The sequence below is a fragment of the Chelonia mydas genome, chromosome 5, assembly GCF_015237465.2.
Source record: "Chelonia mydas isolate rCheMyd1 chromosome 5, rCheMyd1.pri.v2, whole genome shotgun sequence".
NCBI classification, from domain to species: domain Eukaryota; kingdom Metazoa; phylum Chordata; order Testudines; family Cheloniidae; genus Chelonia; species Chelonia mydas.
The window spans coordinates 119,922,235-119,944,554 of NC_051245.2; the positions used below are offsets into that span (position 1 = coordinate 119,922,235).

The 22,320-nt window shown below is 44.1% G+C and overlaps 1 protein-coding gene across 1 annotated transcript in view; it reads right to left on the reverse strand.

Annotated features, from left to right (window-relative positions):
• Positions 1–248: 248 nt before the first annotated feature.
• GRIN3A (glutamate ionotropic receptor NMDA type subunit 3A) overlaps positions 249–22,320 on the reverse strand; it is a 92,396-nt gene continuing 70,324 nt past the window's right edge. Inside the window, exons 6-9 of the mRNA XM_037902173.2 lie at positions 19,429–19,580; positions 8,887–9,051; positions 6,816–6,889; positions 249–2,545 (exon numbers count right to left, since the gene is read on the reverse strand). Of these exons, the coding sequence (XP_037758101.1) occupies positions 2,209–2,545; positions 6,816–6,889; positions 8,887–9,051; positions 19,429–19,580 (728 nt within the window). The 3' untranslated portion in view covers positions 249–2,208. The remainder of the gene's footprint in view (positions 2,546–6,815; positions 6,890–8,886; positions 9,052–19,428; positions 19,581–22,320) is intronic.

Consider the following 22,320-nt stretch of genomic DNA (forward strand, 5'->3'; position numbering starts at 1 on the left):
TACATGTACCACAATGCACCATAATGTTACCTGAGCCACTGCCGAGCATCATGGGAGATAGGATCTGTCAGGGTGACCTGGCCCATAGAGGAGAACGGGCACTTGAAGCAGATGAAGTACAACTCCCAGGAGCATTTCCGAATAAAGTTTTTTCAGGTTTTGGCTGAAATTTCAGGGTGTGCATGCATGTATAGGTGTGTGGTGGTGTTTTCCACAAATGTGAAGTTTACAGCAGAAAGCAGACTCTCTTTTTTTCCCAAACAGATTTTGTTTAATTGAAAAATACAGTTTTCTGTCAAAACAGCCCTGATGGAATCTTTCAGCCAGCGCCAGCCTACGTTGCTGTAAACCCAAAGATTTTCAGAAGCATGCTAGTGTACAAGAACTAGAAAGACAAACTGACTGTTACTGGAGCTGATGGATGTGCAAACACTAACCTACATCGTTTCAGTGGTGAAAGGAAACAAGGCCCTGATCCTACACCCACTGACAGCTTCACTGTGCACCTTCAATCCAAATGTTCCTAGTCACTAGCCCAGGTGGAACAAAATTCTCCTCATGTCACCGTGATGGCTTCTATCCTTCCTTTTCCAGTTGTCTCTTTTGCAAAATAAGAAAACAGTGTGGGTTGCTTAAAAGGTAAGACCACGTGACACTGAGCATGGTCATGCAGTGACGTGTGATAAATCACTTCAGTCGCTTCGCTTGCCTCCTTTCCCCTGTCCCTCATTTGTTTTTATTTATGTAAGGCCTGATTTTCAGAGACGCTGGTTACGTGTGTCTCCCACTTCCTACAGTTGGAGTTATGGCTGCTAAGCAGTTCCCGAAATCACACCCTTTGAGAAGCCAGTTCTCCAGGACAGGGACTTGGTCTTCTATGGTGGGATTTTTCAAAAGCACTCAGTTAGCCTCACTCTGAAGTCAATGGTCAAACTCTCACTGATTTACCCCCATTGGCTTGCGTGGAGACAGCTGAGCTGCCACTGAGTGCTTTTCAGAATCCCTCCTTGCATGTTTAAAGCACTCTGCCTGCACATGGAGCCCTGTGACGTTCTGGGCAGATGAAGGGTCTTCCCACATAGAGATCATTGCAGGAGCAGGGCCAGTGGGCCTGATTCTCTATGGCCGTGCACCCTGAGCAAAGTGCATGTAAGCACTGCTACTCTGAAATAACGGTGGCTGACTAAACAGCAGAAAATCAGGCCTAATATAAAGGTTAAATATAATATCAGCCCCTGGCTCGATTGACTGTAGGCACATCAACTTGTGTTCAACCCACCAAAGCAGCATCTTAATCAAGGACCTCTCCACCCCCACTGCCTCCCAAAATATCGGTCATTAAAGAAGGGCTTTGAAAAAGCCTACTTAGATTAAGATCTATAATTACAGCTTACTTTGCAAAAAGATTGAAAGCTAGCCAGGTACGAGATGATTAGATTCATCCACTTCTGGATGTGGTGTGCACCGGGAATAATCCATCGGTTCTTGGGCCTCCATGGCCTATACTAAATAAGACATTAAAAACATTGTCTACATCACACAGGCTGTTGTTGTCCCAAAGGGTGTGTTGTCAAGCATTATTTAAAAGTTAATAGAAATCCTGTTTAGATAAAGATTATTTGATGGCACTATCACTTAGGCTGATGTACTATCTATTTAGCTGCTGAATGGCTTAAACTTCTTCTCCGCATCTTCAGAATCCAAGAGGCAAATCAGTTCAGAGAGATGCATTTATAATAAATTCCCTTGAAATGACAGGTCTGATTCTCTCTTACGCTAAGGTCCCTTGACTTGTCACTTACTCTCTCTCTATATATATACACACACAAACACACACACCCCAACCAGGGACACGAGCTGCTGACCACTCTAGAATTTTTTTTAATTAATGCACAGAAAGGGCTAAAAAGTGGAAACTTTGTTTTAGTGCCATGTGAAGGAAACAGGACTGGTGTGCTCTGGATGCTCACAGCTCTGCTAGTGCGAGGCTACCCTTTAGATGTTCATGGAAAGAACGAGAGATTCATTCTTATGAAAGACCCAGAACCCTTCTAGGAACCAGGAGTACGTTTCCTGCTGCTGTTGCAGCGTCCGCTTTGCGGGACGGAGCCTTTATGAAGAACATATTGCTCTTTTTATTCCCAAGCCTCTTTTCTGGCTTTATAAAAGTGCATTACAAATTGTACAGGGGGCCTGAGGTGGGGTGGCCTAGGGCTCTGCAGTCCTGTTTGTCCTCTGATACTCTTCCAGCTCAGATTTTCTCTTCATGGCTAGCTGCAGCTCCTGCTTGATTGCTTGAATCTGTTCCTCTAATTCAGTGAGCTCTCGGATCACTGAGGTCCTAGCAATATTCAGGGGATCTGCTTTCCCATTCGTTGTCAGGGGTGCTGGAGCCTCTCCCCTCAGTTGGGGTAGGGGTATGTCTTGGTGCTGTCTGAGGGCCACTTCATTTTGCCCTTCCTCGCTGCATATGTATTTCCTCCGGTGACAGTTGCCTGGGTTGGCAGCGTTCCACACCGTGTGCTGGCTGTTACCCGCGTTGGACCTGCACAAAGAATGGCTCGTTAAAATGAAACCATAACAGTTGCAGAGAGGGCTTTTCCCTGAGTCCTGCCCAACACTCCCCGCCTGTGCAATAGCCACCATTAAACAACTGAGCTGCATTTCAGACTCCAAAAAGCTCAGCCTACCTGCTTGAATTTTGATTAACCTTCTGGCCGGCACAAATCATTTTGGCCGAAGAGGAAAAATCAGAACATGCAGTAATTTATATAGCACTCTGCATCTTCAAAGAGCTTAAAAACAATGACTGATTCATCCTCCCCTGGCCACAGTGAAGTAGGTAAATACCATCATATCCCATTTACAGACACAATTTTACAGATGATGAAGTGGTTCATTTGCCTAAGGCCATAGTGAATGTCAGAGCAATGACTAGATCTCAAGAAGTCCTGGTGCTTAGGCCCCTTCTCAGATTACTAAACCCTGTACCATGCCTCTTTGGTGAACTTGATTCCTAAGCTGCTAAGTAGACTGATAAGGAACTTCCATTATGTGGCTCCCACTGGCAGAGAAATTTGCAGTGACACTGCATCCTAGATGTACACAAAGGGTGTCACAAATGATCAGACAAAGCCAATCTCCCAGACTCTCTAACTGCCTGGAAACCACTGTGGCTAAGCTACTAGAGAACTTCAGTGATTCAGTCTTGAATGTTTCCATGCTACTAAGGATGCCTGCTTGCGAGAAAGACACTGACTTATTTAGCAAATGAAATCTACCTGAGCACCCAAATGACTTGCTATAACAGGAGAAGTGGATGAGTGAATCATTCTTCTTAGGGACAGACCCAGACTGAAACCCAAGGTCCCCCAAATCCCCAAACACTGGGAGTTTCTTGATCCAAATCGAGATCTGGATCTGACTTTTACAGCTGGCTCCTAATTCTGATAATGGACTGAACCAAACCCTTGCATCTGAACGCTCCTGGCCGTTGAGACATTAGAAATCTGGAGCCAGATTGCAATTTGGTGATTTGGGCTTATCTTCAATCTCAATAAAACCAGAGCCAGTGAAAATCAGCAAAATGAAAAAGCGGAGTATGCCACGCTGATCTCATATGGGATCAAAGCTGAGGAGGGCTGATGGGATTGTCTAACTAGCCTGCTTTTAAAAGGAAAACTGGCTATGGATCTGATATATCATCTTGAGTGAAAAGTTAAAAGCATTTCCTAAGTTTGTTTCTTTCAGTTCATTAAAACATGCTCATCCTAATGCTCCTAGGTGTACATACAAACGTTTTACCAACTGCAATGCGACAAAGAGTCTGCAAGCAAAAACCTTCGCAAATCCCCTTAAACTTAAAGCCTTCTGCCACCGTCAGCCATCCCTCCCTCTGCCAGAAAAAGCCAAGAAGAATAGAGTGAGCTGCATGTGGTGTGACAGGAAGGTGACCAATCTCAATTTGTGAGGAATAAATGGGAGATGGGCCTATTGTGGCGGACATCTCACTGATGCCATTCCGCCTCCAGGGCATTCACCTTCCAATCAGGAACTGTTCTCTGGGAGCTTCACTTTCCCTCCACTGGCCCAGTATTGGATGGGGAAAGAAGTGGCCCCAACCCATTTCAGGCTTTAAACCACAGCATGACTCCATCACTTCAGATTACACCCAGAAATCAATGGGCAGCTGGTTGGCGCAGGCTATGGAGCGCTCCTCCTCAGGAACACCCCAGAGGAAGCAGGTAGCCTTCTTGGTCCTGCATTCTGCGTGTGTTTAGGAAGAGCACTCATGAGTGACTGCCTCTGTCTTTCCCCCCCTCTTACAACCCAACACAAAATTTCCCAGGGCTTGCCCGCTGCTGGTTGTGGCGGTGGGGAGTGTGAAGAGGGGATGGAGGCAGTCGCTTGTCATGGGCTCACCCATTCAGAGTTGGAGGTAAGCGGGTATTGTGCTCGAGGCCAGGGTAAATGGAACCCCTTACAGTTCAGAGAGTGAGAATGTGCAGGCCTGCAGGCAATGTGTTAAAAGAGCCTTTCTGATAGTGATGACTGAAGAAGACGTCAGGGGACCCGTCTCGAGGGAAATAACAGAACACGAGTTAATTCCATCTCTTTTCCTTTTCTGACCATATGAAAGAGGACAGCCACCTGGAGGAATAAGAGAGTGTTCTCGTCTAATTAATTGGGGAGCACAGCACTGTCCCTTCCAATATTAGGACTCATTACAGCTGCGTTCCAGGTTATTGGGAGCCTTGAAAATAATTCACCAGGGTCCCGTCCACAGTGCAGTTAAAGGCATGATAAGCACAAGTGTTTTTGAACAGGCTTGTTGCTAGCAGGGTTCTAATTAGAGATGGCGAAAGTGCCTTTATATAAAAAAGCAACTTTTGTGACTCCCCTCCACCCCCCCACCTTAATCATTCTGTGTGGGAGTCAGGGCCTTGGCAGTGTGAGAAGCACGGTGTTTATTTTGCACCAGTCGGCTTCTGAAAGCAGATTTTGCCTCAGAATGTTGTGCTTTTGAATGTATGAAGCTGCCATGGAGTCAAACTGGGTTTGTTATGGGGAGAAGACAGAGGAAGGGTGTGGCCAGTAGAGAGAGATACTGGCTGGCTCTTCCAGGGGAGTCAGGCAACCTTGCCTGGGGTGGATCAGGTAGCCCTGCAGCTAATCCTGATCAGATGGCTGGAGTCAATTATCAGACCCCCCCTGAGAAGGAGTTGGGTGATTTTCATAAAGGACTGGGAGAGTTCTGCTGGGAAGGAAAGTACAGCAGGAGAGGAGGCAGCTCCTGTAGTAGACCCTGGAGAGAGTCAAACCCCAGGTAGAAAGTCTGGAGGTACACTGGGAATACGGATCCAGCCTGTGGAGTCCCAGAGTGGGGGAAGGACTCCAGGGAGGAAGCCCTGAAGCCCAGCTGCTTGGGCAGGAGCTGGGCCTTCAAGGAGAAAGTCTGGAGGGTCATTGCTGTACGAGAGGCAAGGGGAGCCCAGGAGGAGCAAAGGACCTTTTTGTTCTGTGTTTCCTTGGGGATTATTGTCAGTTTCTTACTAGTGGCCTGCCTGCCTGGGGGTGCGGGGGAGGCCAGATGTGGGGCGCTGTAGAGGCTGACCCTCCGTCATCTGTCAATCAACTAATTATTTTTTCCTGGTGTCATTTCAGTGGCACCAAAATTTAACAAAACCCATGCGAAAGTGCTTTGCTCGTGGCCACAGAGCGGATCTTTCCCCGGACACGACTCATGGGAGATTTTCACTGTAAGTGGCAAGGGTGCTATCTTGGCCTCTCCCTGCAGCTGGACGCCTCTGTACGGAAGCAGTGCTGCCATCTAGAGGTCATTTCCTAGCAGTACCACTTCAAAAAGATGGTATTGTTATAACCAGTGTCACTAGGTGGTGCTGTTGCACTAAGGATATGTCTATAACACAAATGAAGGTGTGAATGTAACAGGTAGCCATATCCTTGCTAGTTTTAACCTAGCTAGGGTGGGTTTAAAAAAAAAACAGTAGTGAAGAAATGGTGGCATGGGATAGTCCTATCAGTATGAGCCCACTGGGGACTTTAGGCTGCTGCCCATGGCAGGGTCTGTGTGCTAAATCTTCACTACTCTTGTTACCTGTGCTAGCTAGATTAAAGCCAGCGCACGTATGCCTGCCCACACTACAATCACACCTTCATTTGTGATGTAGATGTACCCTAGTCTTTCAAATTCTTTTTCTTAGTGTGTGAGCAAGTGTTTAGTCTTAGGAAGATGTGCTGTCATATTGTCTTTGGTTATGCAACGTTCTCTGTAGACACAGCTTCTGGAGACATGCAGCTGTGCAAACAGGAGGGGAGTTTGCTCTCTGGGTTGGTCTCTAATTAGAGTCAATGCCCAAGGTAGAGTTGCTCTATGTGACCTGGGCTGAGCTGAGATTCCTGGGAGAAGAGATTGGCCTGCATGCTATTTGACCATTTTAGGGCTGGTGTATATCTGTGACTAGAACAAGTTACACTTAAGGTATACCTAGATTCACAGCTGGTGATGAGCATGGGGGCTGGTACTGGGTTTTGATTTATGATTGCAGTGTGGATAAAAAATATTAGGGAATCTATGTATCTCTGTATTAAACTAATATCCATTTTCTGCTTCTCTTTGGGGATCTAAAGAACTGCTGCCTGTAAAAATATTATTAGCTAATAGTCAAAGTACCATTTTTCTCTCTTGATTTATCTTTATCTCTGGGAGATGTTTAAGTTCATGGTCATATATCCAGTTCCAATAGATCTAGTTCCAAAATAAGCCTTTTTTAAAAAAGGCACACACAACTTACCTCTTTTCTACTCGTTTTGTCTTGGGTTGGTGTTTGTCCTCAGTGAATGAACTGTTTAATGCGCGATGCAGTCTCTAGAAGAAGTGAAACAGAGGAGTAATTAAACACAAGAAAAAAGAGCCCCCACCTCTGAGGGTAGGCAAACAACTATCTTTGTGTGGGATCCACCTGAATGTAGCTTCTTATTTTGCACATTCAGGGATACAGACACGATGCCTAGCTCATATTCATTGTCTGAAAGGTCTCCTATTTCTGGAGCAAGAGTGGTTGATTTCCTAGTGTACACTTTGTTAAAGACCTTGTATCAGAAAGTAATGTATCCATTAGATAAGAGACCCCAAGGCAGAAAGATAAATATATTTTCCCCACTTTATTACAAGCACAGTGCCAAAGGAGGTGAACCCACATTTTTATAGATGCATAGAAAGCTTGGGAACCAATGTACTGATAAAAAAGATATTACTTAGAATTCATGCTAGTTTGTAGCATATTAAAGTTCAAACTGTCCCAAAGCTCAAGGGGTTTTGGTTCAGGTTTTTTACACAAACTAGTTGTGTGTCTTTAAGAAAACAAACACGCACTGAAGAACAACAGCCCTCCCCCCTCTTTTTTCATATTCTAGTTTTTATAGATAAACGGTTGTCTTTGCTTAATTTGGACCTTCCAACAATGACTCAGTCCTCAGACAATCAAATGAGGTCTTCCTCGAAATGCTTTCACCTGACTAGTGATGTATAAGATATAGAGATCCACAGCCATTCTCCTTTATAACTTGCTCTGTGCTACTGACAAAATACAACTTGTTGCTGGAGTCGGTTGTTCACTGGACTTCTAGCAGTTCACTCTAGGCAAGATCTTCAGTTGGTGTAAGGTGATTTAGCTCAGTTAAGGTCAATGATACTGCATGGTGATACACCAGCTGAGGACCTGATAGAATTGAGAGAGGCAATCTCTATGTTCCAGCAAACGCTGCCTTCGCTCAATTGGATACAGAAATACAGCCCAGGAGTTTCCATGATGTCTCCGATGATCACCTCTAGAATGTGGTAGGGCTAGAGATGGCGGGGGGGGGGGGGGAATACCACAGGACTGACACTGCTCAACTTCGGAAAGGCAGTCTCACAATGCAGCTAGCACAGAAAGCCAACTGTGCAGTGTTTGGGTTACAAAACAGCAGCGACTGAGAAGCAAAAAGAGGTGTGTGTTGGGGGGGAGGTTCATTTTACACTATGTATTTCATAATTGCAAATACTTCAAGTCCCCTCTGATGCTTCTCTTTTCAATGTTAAATAATCTTCATCTCAAACTCTCATATGTAGTCCCTAGCATCCTCCTAACTCTAACCATCATTGACCTTCTCTGGACCTTTTCTGTAACTTCCTGACAGTGGCAGGACCAAATTAAACACAAACTCCAGATAAAATCGTAGCATTATTCAATATCTACTGGTAGTGTTATTGTATAATTTCCTACATTGTTTTCTTTCCCATTTTTAGTCCAACGTGCTGGCCTAGATTCTTATATACACTAGGTCTCTTTCCACTACTAAGGGGCCTTAATGTAAATGAAAATAAGGCCCCTCATTTTCAGTGCTGCTGTATATTGAGCAGCGTATGTGGAAGTCTGGACTTCTCTTGCTAATGTGCATCACCATCATCACACCTCGAGCCACCTAGCCCGCTTGGAGGCTACTTTGAAAACTTCACCTGCAGTGCCATGAGTAAATGTTCCCATCCCAGGGTCTACTTCCTCCCCCTCATCATTAAAGAGTGATTGAGTGGTCTGAGAAATAACATTGATATATCTTTAATTGATTACCCTTGATAATAACAGAAGGGGTGCTAGAGACACTGCACCTGCTCCGACCAAAGTCATTGGTAAAATTTGCAACATCAACTGCAACAGGTTCTGTTAGAACAGCAAAGCTACTAATAATAATCTAGGCCAGAGACAATGCCCATTGAAACCAATGGTAGTTTTTCCATTGACTTCAGTGGCTTTGGATCCGGCTTTTACTGAACAGCTCTGGAAACATTTGATGGAATTACCAGCGAACTTCTCGAATACGTACCTGGCTGGTATGGAGCCAGTATTTCAGCTTGGATTTCTTTTTGATTCGCGGTAGGACCAGTCTGTGGACTACATGTTCTCCAAAGGTGGTGAGAATGGACAAGACAAATCCAATGCATAACATCACAAAGAGGCCGGAGAAGTGTTTAATGCCCATTTGCAGTGTCTGTGTAAAATAAAATGCCCTCTTGGTGTATTTTAATATACATAGTATACATTGCATTTTCAAATGAGGAAATATCGTCTCAGTGAGCATGCATTAGCCAAATCATAACAGGTGCGTAATGGACTGATTGTCATTCACAATCAGGCCCCTTTATACCACCCTGGCTGCCTTAAGGTTCTTTGCACTGTCAGAGTGGTGAAGAGGGACCTTGCTGTAAATATGAATCTGTGCCACTGCTTGGCAGAACATCATCAAAGGATTGAGGACTAAAGCTTTAGTCAGCTGAGAGTCAAGAGTGAGTGTTAGTGGGATTTTTTTAAGGCAATGGTAATGATTTCCTGTTCCTGGCTAAGTGCAAAAGAGGGAAGTAATCAAGGAGAAACTTGAATGTCACATTCATGGCAGCCTCAGCTCCCTTAATTAACTAAGCTGCGTATCGATCCTCATTTCATAGTCGTGAAAGTTGACTGCAGTTAAGGAAAAGGGGAAAGATTTTCTCCCCCACCCTGTAGTTTACAGGAATTGGGTAGAATCCCTTTCAATAGTTTATGAGCCCTCTACTGGTGCTTACTGTGTTCTAAGTTTTAGAAACCAAGCAGTGTGTGTGTGGGGGGGGGCTAGGCCTTGCATGTGGGGTATATTCAGTATTATATAGTCTTTGTGTATTACGGAACATTGGGTCTGTTGTTCTTTAATCATTGCCCCCAAACCAGCTGAGGAATATTGCCAAGAATAGCAATCAGTGCCCAGCCATTAAAAACAGATTCCCTGTGGCTATAAACAGAAGAACAGACTATACAGGTTAGCTAACTCTGGATTTCTAATAAAGAGGTAGGACTGTGTGTGTCTTTAATTCACACTCATTTGGGGATATTATATAACCCCAGCATGTTAGGCCCTGTCTATGCTGGGGTATTTTGCATTGCTATAAGTACATCCAAGTGCAAATTTCCCTTGTCTGGACAAGTCCCTAGATTAATATTTGGATACCTTGTTGGGGTTTCTTTTAGGGTTACAATGACATTTCCAAAACAGTAGTGGATTAGTGCCAGATTCACTGACACTTAGTGCTGGAGGGTCTCCCCGTGCATTTTGTTTCAGGAGATTTGTAGTGGAGTCTTTCGGTTTTCAGTGTTTTGAAGCACTGTGATACAAGGTCAGCAGTGGATCGGACTTTAACAACAGCTCCAGCCCATCTCAGTTAACCTCTTCTCTTTTCCCCATCTTTGATGCCAGCTAAGAGACCGTCACTCCAGCTCAAGGGAAACGGAACATGCTCCTTTTTGGTGGTCTTATGTGAAGTGGTGTAGGTGTCCATGGCCATATATGAAGTGGTGCGGCATCCCGTAGGCAGCAGAGATCCTTCAGTGGCCTGATCTGCTGCCTTTGTGGTTGCTATAGGCTGCCGAGCAACCATGTCACACCTGAAAATCCGGGCCCGGGCTTACAAAATAGAATAATAAAACCCTGGCAAACAAAGACCAGAGCCTGTGAATAAATGATATCCTAATATCAACCACCGCTAGACAACTGAAGGGTTGAGAATGTTCATCCTTGATCTTGTTCCATTTCGACATCCTTGAGACTGAGGTGCAGAAAAAATATACAGGACCAGATCGACAGCTGGCATAAATCAGTGTAGCGCCATTGTCTTCAATAGAGAGTGATTGGCACTACTGAGGGTCTGGCCCAATATTTTGTCAGCCTTACTGAACTCATTCGCAGCTTAGCTGGATATAGGCTAAAGAAATCTCAGCAAGGGTGTCTCTGATGCATTGTTATTTGTTGTTTATGGTTCTTTAAATTGCCCCAAACAAGACATCTTTCTCTATTAGCCCATGAAATGCCAAAGCAAGCATGAAAAATACTTCATCTGGCGATAAAAGGAAGATAAACACAATGAAGCAGCCACCCATCAAAGGCCACACTTTAGAGATACATTTCAGGAATAAGTTAAACAGGACAAGTAGGAGGGGGAGAAAATAATTACCACACCGTGTCTTGGAGAGTATGAAATGATTCAACACAATAAGAGGTGTATGAACCATTATAAATTGCGAATTTTTTTAGCTGTTTATACTGCACAACCCACAAATCAAGAGAACAGAGATACAGTGCATCTTATTATATGTTGCTGTCTTGTTTTACATCACCACACTTCAGAACGCATAGCAGAAGGGCAAACTTTGCTACTCACTGTGTAGAATGCATACATGTTCAGCTGTATTTTCAGACAGAACAGACAGAATTGAATAAACTGGTTTTTCTATATCACAGCTGTCTTCTGAGCAGGATTGAAATGTAAAACGGTGTGTCACAGGTCCTATACTGCCAGCAGAAATTCCCTTGTTTTTATTTGTATCATGTTTGCGTTGCAGTAGCACCTAAAAGCCACAGATCTAGACCAGGACCCAGTGTGCTAGGTATTGTACATCCACAGAACAAAAAGACAATCTCTGCCTCAAAGAGTTTACAACCCAAGTTCAAGGGGTTGTAGCTGTGATTTGGGAGCAAGAGGTTCTGAAATCTATCCATGCTGTGGCTATGAAGTTCTGAGCAACCATAGTGGGCACTCAAGCGACAACTCTGGCCAAAAGATGGCCATGGAGTTACGATGCTATTCATTACTCTCTCCAAACTGTTTGCTGCTAACTAATGGGAAAAACAGCAGCTAGAAAGGCGTAGAAATGCAAGAATTAGGAAAGTCTATATCCACCTATTTACACATTCTGGGAGAGAGAGACTTACTAATTCCTCCCCTGCAATTCCTTGCAAAATGATAACTTTTCTAGTTTTGTGTGTGCACATGTGCATTTTCCTTTAAAAGGTGATGGTTTGTGTTAAATGGTTCTGTGCAATAAATGCCACAAGTCACACGTAAGCAGAGAAAAATATCAAGGTAGGAAGAAGAGCTGAGAATCAGCAGCAGTCTAGTTATTTCTTTCAGCTTTGCCTGGAAAATCAACAAGTTCTTTTACCTTCCTGCTAAAGGAAATCATGTTTGTTTGGTGGCATGTCTGGCGGCACGACGAGCTGAGGCTGCGGGGGCGGGGTGACAACAGGGGAGGGGCCAGGGGCTAGCCTCCCTGGCTGGGAGCTCAAGGGCCAGGCAGGATGGTCCCATGGGCTGGATATGGCCCACGGGCCATAGTTTGCCCACCTCTGCTCTAAAGCCCATTACTATGCTCTTGAGACATCCACATGCCTTCTTCAATGGCACATGCAATAATTACTCCAAGTAAAAATACAGCCATTGCAAACTTTGTCCAATAAACCAGGCTGAGATTTTTGGATCATCAAATCCAAAAATTTTTGGATAATCAAATCGAGGTAAATTTAAGGAGGGAACTCAAGTCCAGCATTCAATTAAACAAAAAAGAGAGAACCTGCCAAGAAATTATTCAAATGGAAGGAAGACCTGCAACTAACAAGAGATTCATGCAGAGAAAACACTTGCTATCCAACCCCAAGTCCCTCAAATATCCTAGTCCTCAAAGAAAAGGAAAGAGAGAGAACAAATCGAACTCTCAAGGGAGTATAAACTAGCCCTTTGTCTGCAATAGGCTTCCATTGTTGGTCCCACTGCTGAATGGTATCAGTGGTTGCAATGGTGAGACATTTTAGAGCAAAAGTGTAGTGTAAACAACTTAGGTGGTTAGAGCCAGGAATAACGTGCAAATATTTTGCAGGATCTGTCACATAGCTCTACAAATGCAGCTGAGCCCTGATCATTATGAATCCTGCCTGAGGGCCTGAGCCCCTGACTGTTTCTTTGCTGCCCCGCCCTGACCCAGGGCCTGGGCTTATATCGAACAGTTTGCGGCACCCAGCCTGAAGGCCTGGGCCGTAGATTGGGTATTCCCCAACCCAGCCGAGAGTGTAGTGAGGCGGTGTGGCGCCCCACCACCCCGCTGAAGGACGAGCCCTGGCTGAGTTCCCTTACAAGTGGATAGAAAGCTGGCTAGATCATCAAGCTTAATGGTAGTGATCAATGGCTCGATGTCTAGTTGGCAGCTGGTATCGAGCAGAGTGCCCCAAGGGTTGGTCCTGGGGATGGTTTTGTTCAACATCTTCATTAATGATCCAGATGATGGGATGGATTGCACCCTCAGCAAGTTCGTGGATGACACTATGCTATGGGGAGAGGTAGATATGCTGGAGGGTAGGGATAGGGTCCACAGTTACCTAGATCAGTGTTTCCCAAACTTGGGACGCCGCTTGTTCAGGGAAAGCCCCTGGCGGGCGCGGCAGGTTTGTTTACCTGCCGCGTCCGCAGGTTCGGCCGATGGCGGCTCCCAGTGGCTGCGGTTCGCTGCTGCAGGCCAATGGGGGCTGCGGGAAGCGGCGCAGGCCGAGAGACATACTGGCTGCTGCTTCCCACAGTCCCCATTGGCCTGGAGTGACGAACCGCGGCCAGTGGGAGCCGCGATCGGCCAAACCTGCGGACGTGGCAGGTAAACAAACCTGCCCCGCCCGCCAGGGGCTTTCCCTGAACAAGCGGCGTCCCAAGTGTGGGAAACATTGACCTAGACAAATTGGAGGATTGGGCCAAAAGAAATCTGATGAGGTTCAGCAAGGACAAGTGCAGAGTCCTGCACTTAGGACGGAAGAATCCCATGCACCGCTACAGGCTGGGGACCGACTGGCTAAGCGGCAGTTCTGCAGAAAAGGACCTGGGGATTACAGTGGATGAAAAGCTGGATATGAGTCAGCAGTGTGCCCTTGTTGCCCAGAAGGCTAATGGCATATTGGGCTGCATTAGTAGGAGCATTGCCAGCAGATCGAGGGAAGTGATCATTCCCCTCTATTGGGCACTGGTGAGGCCCCATCTGGAGTACTGAGTCCAGTTTGGGCCCCCACTACAGAAAGGATGTGGCCAAATTTGGAGAGAGTCCAGCGGAGGGCAATGAAAATGGTGAGGGGGCTGGGGCACATGGCTTATGAGGAGAGGCTGGGGTTCCAAAGAGAATGGAGCTTGGCTGTTCTCAGTGCTGGCAGATTACAGAACAAGGAGCAATGGTCTCAAGTTGCAGTGGGGGAGGTCTAGGTTGGATATTAGGAAACACTATTTCACTAGGAGGGTGGTGAAGCACTGCAATGGGTTACCTTGGGAGATGGTGGAATCTCCATCCTTAGAGGTTTTTAAGGCCTGGCTTGACAAAGCCCTGGCTGGGATGATTTAGTTGGTATTGGTCCTGCTTTGAGCAGGGGGTTGGAGTAGATGACCTCCTGAGGTTTCTTCCAACCCTAATCTTCTATGATTCTTCTATGTGAAACCATAAATCACCCTGGATCTGCTGGAGACTGGGCCCAGACTTGCTCAAACGTTTTGGCAACTCCGGCAAATTTCTCCAAGACCGTAGTCCAAGTTTTGAATTTGCATTACAACCACAAACCAGGCAGATGTCACAGGGTCTCAGCCTTAATTGCAAAGGTGTTTCGCAGCTCTATTAATAAAGCATTGTGCTGGGAATAATATTTAAGAAAGCATGAATTTTACATGTATATTAATGTCATTGTAATAAAATAATATGTTCAAATTTTCATTCAGAGAAAATTCCAGTATTCAGGTTAAAAATATTACACACATGGAGAAAGAGGGAGTTACCTGCATTTTTTTAATGAACATCTTATGCACCTGAGTTTATCTGTTTTCAATTATCCTGTCTCACTGCAAAGAGTTTACTCAAAGGATGCTGGTAGGGAGGAAAACAAACAGCAAATGCAACAACGGCAAAGATAAAATACAGTTGGAGAATAGGTAAGGTCTTGGAGGAAACAATGGTCATGGTGCGATCATTATTTTTGTGTATTACCGTCGTACCTAGGAGTCCCAGTCAGAAGAAAGATACAGTCTCTGCCCCAGAGAACTTACAATTTAACTGGGGAATGCTCCTGCCTGGCTCCAGCAAGGCTAGCAAGGTCTAGTCTTCCCAGGCCCAAGAACAGGATCAAAGGGGATACTAAAACTATAAAGATCCTGGTCTAGGGAGGAAGTGGGTTGAGTGGGCAGTGGTGGCTGAAGAGGAGTCTCTGACACAGAGACAGAGAAAGCTGCAGGGGTCTGTCACTCCATGCCTCGAAGTAGGATGGTCTGGCCTCAGTGGAACTTATCCAAACCTGGCAAGGAGAGAATAAAGTGTAGGAAGGAGCCAGGCGGCCACTGAGAGTCCCAGAGTAGTTGGACTGCAAGAGGAAGTGAGAGCGGGGAAGTGTCATCTGAAGGGTGTACTCAAGAGGGACTAAAAGGGGTCTAAAGTGCAGCTCGCCCTAGAATTGTGACAACGCAAGTAAAGCTGACGTGTTTGAAGATTCACAGAAAGGAAACGCACAAAGGCTGCGAACACAGTCAAACTGAAATGCTCTTTTGAACTGGAGAGAATTTTTGCAGGCTTTTCTCCCCACTCTTCCTTTATCTCTTCTCATATTCATATTCTTAGCAGGCCATTGGGATTCTTTGACTGCTTTAGTAATGCCACCATTTCTACCTACCTCGGACAGATATGGTCTGAGTAGCTACCATAGGATCCAGTGATCCTGACCCAGGTCTCTTAGCATCACACAGGACTGGGCTAAAACTACATAAAGTGCTTGATTGCAGACTCATGAATATCATTTCTTTCAGTGGGCTTTGGATTAGTCACAACGTTACTGCAGTGTTTACAGTAGATGGATGTGCAGGAGCATTTCTCTTATTAGTTTTGTGTGCTTAAACGGGTTATAATTAGAAAAATGACAAGAATGACATTATGGTTTCAATATTTAGTCTCTCTCAATATCTGCGGATCTCAGGTAGCTATTTCATCCATTCCAGGTCAGCACATTGTTTGCTTTCCTTCCTGATTCATCCCTCATTAAATGAGTACAAGCAGCACCTAAAAAGCATGTATGTAATGATTCTTCAACAAAGGTCTGTGGAACCTTTTTAATGTTATAGCCACTAGATGTCTCTATTGAGGTAATTATGTGCTGAAGTTCTTAATGTCTTGATCTATCCATGCATGTTTACAGTGGGCAAGAGAAAAGACCAACATGACCCCTCTTAACTGACACCCTCCCACCCTTAAAAAACAAAAAGACATCTAAAAAAATGTCATCACTTAAATGAATCCAGAAAGTAGCAAAACTCAAGGAGCATCTTCTCTGCAGCTTGCCTGGGCAGGTCCTATCTATCTTTCCCTCTTCTAATCTATTCACTGTCAGTTTTATGGTGGCACAGCCAAGAGTCCTGAGATTTGAGAGACAATCGTGAGGGCCTGAGAAATGCCCCGCAAACAAGAGCCTCTTGTTAAAAGTATAAAGAAACTGCGGCCGTAATTGCAGAACTGACTAATATTGGGGATGCTTAAAATCTGGATCTGAATTTTATGTCTAGGCAAAAGTCTGATTCTGGAATTCAGTTGGCTCAATGAGATACTGATGCTAACGGTAAGCGTCCTTATATACCCACTCTCTCTCCAGACCCTACACATGCAAATAAAATGCTCTAGATCGGGTGTGGTGCAGATCTTACATCTTTGGGTCTCAGGTAGTTTCTGCTTTTGTCTGTACCTGTCCAATGTATTCACCCAAAAATTGTCTGGATCACTAAAAACTGTGGGAGCTTTTTTCGTTTTGTTGTTGTTTTTGGATGAGTGTGAAATGCTGTGATGGGTTGACTTGCAGAGGAGAAAACATGTAGCAATATTTCCCGTTCCTGAGATCTATTCTGCCTGACACGAAAGAATAGGTTATGTGGCTATACAGCTATTGTTTCAAAAGTCAAAGTTAATATAGCCCTAGACTGGATTCATTTCTCCAGAGGCTCCTGACAACCAGGTGTGTCTCCAGACCTGTCTCTTGCCCACTAGAACCCCACTTCTCAGTGTGATGGTGGGTCCCTTGCCCACCTCCATCGTTGAAGCTTTCAAAATGAACAAGGGGGTTTAATGACTACAGTCTTCTAGACATCTGTCAGTCAGTCTGTGAGAGCTGCATTGCCATCAGAATACCAGCAGACTCTGATTCTATTCAGTTCACTTTCATGAAGAGAACTGGCCATGCCCTATGGAGTGCAACGTCTGAACAGCCCCCTGAAGCTGCATGTAAATACATCTGTGTGGGTGAAAATGGAAAGAAGGAGGAAAAATTCTATGTTCAGCAGTTCCAGTGAGAGTTGGGATCTGTATGGCACATTGCCAGCTGGTTGACCCTATAGGTCTCTAATAGGAAGTAGGCGAGAGAGAGAGAGATGGAGACAGACAGAGGTTAGGGGTTCAGACACCAAAGTGATTCAGTTCATCCTGTTGTCAAGGTAACTGGGGGCGAGGCAAAAGAGCATTTCACCGAAACTTGAGATTCCCTGCTCAGTGGGGAGTTCTATACTCAGGCTTCTGGGTACTACATGAAGAAACCCCCATTGCTAACAACCACAGAACTACAGTCTTGTATGATTAAATCCCATGACCAGAAACTCTAAAATTCAGTTTAATGAAGCTCCCTTATTATGGTCCCATGCTCGATGCAGTTCTATACTGGGGTGGAAAACAAACATTGCCCTGCTTCCATGGCAAAGTTTCCAAAGGACTCTTTAAAAAGAGACTTGTCAAATATATTTGAGACTTGACTGCCCTCTTTACAATGCAAAAGCTTAACAAGCCAATTTAACATTTCATATAGAAGCACTCAAAAGTCGAGTTTGTCCCTGGCAGAAAAGGGTTTAAAATTTTAAGCAACTGGTGCTAATTAACTGCCATTGCCTATTGGCAATCTTGATCAGGTTTAATTCAAGAGACTTGTTTTCAAATGTAAAATAACAGGAGGTCACAGAACTAACAGGCTGTCAAGAGTAGATATGCTGCATTAAAAACCTGGCCTTTCCCCAAGAACATTTCCATTTGGATATTAATATAGTCTCCAGATAAACTGGATCAGAAATTGCCTGGAATAAGCTTCTCCCCTCTCACCCTGAAATTTATTTTCCTGGAATTTGGCTGAACATTAGAGACACAAAAGTATGATAAGTTTTTTATAGAGGGAATTAAAAAAATAATTAGTTACTTAGGTTCATGTTGACATTAATGAAAATACTAAACGCTGATGCAAGCTGCAAAATTTAGATACAGATTCAGATCTGCACTCCACAAAAGTTTGAGAATATTCGTTTCTGGGTTTTTGTTTGGGCCAGTCTCTAGAACATGCTATGTGCAATTAGTGATGGATAAACCTCCAATAGCTTTAGTGGTTTAGATAGACCAAGGAATTTAGATGCTCATCTGAATCTTTTGGTCCTGGACAGAACTGGAGAAATGGAAATCCCACAAAATCAGGCTCTTGTGTGGAATTTTCAGGTCACCTCTTCGATTCCCTGGTAACACTGAGGGCTGGCATAGGGCTGGGCTGAATCAGCTGAGAAAGGAACAGTGGATCCATGACTGTGTACTTCATATGAGCAGGAATAGACCGCTTGTATCTGGGTACAACCCTTTGGAACAAAACGTACATAACATCATAACTTCTAAGCTACAAGCTCTTTTTAGGTTCCTCAAGACTTTTTGATTTTTTAATTCACTTTTTAATCTTTTAACCCTTCGATTCTCCCAAGAAGACTACCTCTCTTCTCGTTCATATTAGATGTCTTTTTATTCAACAATGGACCATATTCTCAGCTGCTGTAAATTGGCTTAGTTCCGTTGACTTCAGTGGAGTCACGCCAGTTTACTGCAGCTGAAGATTGGCCTTTTTTATACGTCAGCTTTGCTAAGTTATTAAAGATGCATCTACTTTGTTCGTTCAATGTTAGCTTAAAGCCCCCTAGTTTTAGGTTCTAAAGTTCCAATCCGCAAATAAGAAAGTGTAATTAGCTGAAATCTTTGTTATCCTTGTAGCAGAAGGTACCCTCTGAGTTATACAGTAGGCACAGTTATATTAATAGAATAGCTGAGAATTCCCCCAGTCTGTTCTTTTTCCTGTGATATTTCTGCTGTCAATTACTTGAGAGAGTGACCAATGTAAGAATTAAAGTACAACTACACTAAACTGATTGCACTTAACGTGTACCTGTATCTACGAGATCTGCCAAAATCTGCTTTTCTAACCACATGATGCAACATTACACCTTGTATTTTGCTCTAACACACAGACAGAACCTACGTGGTGCAAGCATCACCATCCAATGCAACCATGCAATCTTACTCCTGTTATCCCTGTGCTCTGTTCCCTACCACACTGGTGTATTAGTAATCATAGCTCATCGAGCAACCACTTCAAGTCTTAGATTGTAATCACTTCCAGCCGGAGACTCTTGTCTGTTGATGTGTCATGAACCTTCCAAATAATAAGCAGTCAGCGCAAACGCCAGACACGGTCACTTCTGTGACCACTAAATGGATTGCTTACCTCAGTGACAGCAAAACTTCTTTTCCCACATGGCACTACCTTGTACCACTTGTCATGCAGCACGTCCATGAAGCCGTGGGACTTGTATTGGCTTATCAGCTCAGATATATTTGAGGTCAGTGGAGAATTTGGGGGAAGGCCAATGCCATATCCTAGGAGAAAATACAAACACAAGGTTTTATCGTTTGCTTGGTGTTGGTTGTCTATGAGTAGTTGGTAGCAACACATCCTTTTCAGGTATCTGTGTGGCACAGCGAGGTACTGTGCTTTGCTCTGGGGTCCAAAAACCAGGTCCACGGCTGTGTATTGGCTCATCTCTAGTGTGAAGGGGTCCAAACCCAAATGAGATTTCACAATGCAAAACAGGGTCATGCAAACAGCATTTGTGCACACAAAATTACTCATGCGAATGACTAGGCCTGCAAAAACAAATGTGCACAAGTAGAAGCCAAAGAAGTTCAACACAGTGATACTGGAACATGCATGTGAGCATTTTCTGAATACCTTCATTTCAGAAACACAGTCTCTTCTATGCATTTGCTATGGGCCTCAGTTTCATTTATACCCAGACCTCTTTTCATCACTCTGGCAATGTAAAAGGGCCTTCAAGTGGGGATAAAGTCCAAGCTGGGCTGGCATGATATTTACCAAAGGTGGTTTTTTACCAGGTAAAATCATTGTTTTGACCATCCTGGGGAAAAAAAATTTAGTCCCATTTTAAGGCATTTTCTATTTTAAAAATTGCTTGGTTAATGCACACCACATTACGCTTAGTTTTAGTTAAAAATTCAAATTGTGGTTAAATAAGGCAATATATTCATAGATTAATTTAGGGTTGTACAAATGAAAAATAAAACTGCAGTGGGCGTGATGCTAATATATATAATTATAACATTGAACGTCAGAACGTCCGTGTATGTTTTGGTCTGGTATTTTCTCAAGGAAGTTATACATGTCTTGACTCAAATGTCAGTTTCCACTATCATATAAACAAAAGTCAAAAAACCATTCGATTATATGAAAATGGCAGCAGTGCAGAGCTGTAGGCTTGAAGCATTAAGCAACCAGAAGCATGCGAGAGTTGCAGACCGGATCATTTCATCATAAAGCGTTCTGTAGCAGAAGACCGATTTTGATGTAGTGGCTAGACCGAGACTATTCCTCAGTTTTGAATGGATGTATCCGAAGTTTGAAAAGATTTGTTCTAGGCTTGCTAAACTTGATGGACACTGATGCAATTATTTTTCCTGCAATTAAGCCAGTATTTTCCACTGCCCCTTCCTCAACTAGTTTTTCCACAGGAAATTGCCATCTCTGACTCCAACGACTTTGAAGCCACTTCACACTGCCAGAGCAGCACAAGGTGGCCTTAGCATAAATTGGAATCTGGCCCTATATTTCTTGATTAGAAGGCATCTAGTACAGGTGCAGACAAGTATTTGGACTCTGCAATGGAAAATTGTGTAGTATTTACTGAATTATTTAAAAAACGTACTGAGATTTGTGAGATTTTATTGCAATAAGATTTTATTGCTATACCTCACAATAGCTCAATACCCCGTGGGCCTGATTCTCATTCCCACTGACTAAGGCAATGTCTACACCCACAGCTGGGAGCTGTGATTCCCAGCTCAGTTAGACATACAGATGCTAGCTCTGCTCAAGCTGATGCGTGTGTATATCAACCCAAACCGGGAATTACACCTCCCAGCTTCAGTGTAAACATAGCATAAAATTCTGCTCTGTCCATGGAAAGGGACTTTAAACAGGCACCCATGTATTTTATTTCCACTTGAAGGTCCTTTTACACTTCCAGAGTGCTGTAAAAAATCCTTGGTGCAAATGAGAAACAGACTCAATAATTCTATTTATTGAATGCCACATCTTAGAAAAAACAACCCTGTTTTTTTGTTTTTAAAATAGCCTAATTTATACACATGAAGCATGCAATTGTGCACATTACAAGGTGCGTATGCAGTTACTTGTTTAATTTGCCAGCAGGAAATTACCAGTTGCCTGTACAACTACTCTTTTGACATATGCGGCTCCATGGTTTTTGGGTTGCAGCTTGGATGCACACTTTTTAAAGTGTAGCCTCTTCTCACAAATACTGTACCAAAAATGTTTTTTGGACAGAGATGGAGATGCAAACTGAACACCAGCAGGAAGACTGCAGCCCCAGTGGCTTGCTACACAATGAGGCGAGGTAGCATTGTGGTGGGTACACAGCTGTCAAATGATGGCACCTTAGTTATCTGTTTCAGAGAAGCAGCCATGTTAGTCTGTATCCGTAAAAAGAAAAGGAGGACTTGTGGCACCTTAGAGACTAACACATTTATTAGAGCAGAAGCTTTTGTGAGCTACAGCTCACTTCATCGGATGCATGCAGTGGAAAACAACTACAACTACAATACCCACCTGCGGAAGTGAAGAAACAGATTGACAGAGCCAGAAGAGTACCCAGAAGTCACTTACTACAGGACAGGCCCAGCGAACAAAATAAAAGAACGCCACTAGCCATCACCTTCAGCCCCCAACTAAAACCTCTCCAAACGCATCATCAAGGATCTACAACCTATCCTGAAGGACGACCCTTCACTCTCACAGATCTTGGGAGACAGGCCAGTCCTTGCTTACAGACAGCCCCCCAACCTGAAGCAAATACTCACCAGCAACCACACACCACACAACAGAACCACTAACCCAGGAACCTATCCTTGCAACAAAGCCCGTTGCCAACTGTGTCCACATATCAATTCAGGGGACACCATCATAGGGCCAAATCACATCTGCCACACTATCAGAGGCTCGATCACCTGCACATCTACCAATGTGATATATGCCATCATGTGCCAGCAACGCCCCTCTGCCATGTACATTGGCCAAACCAGA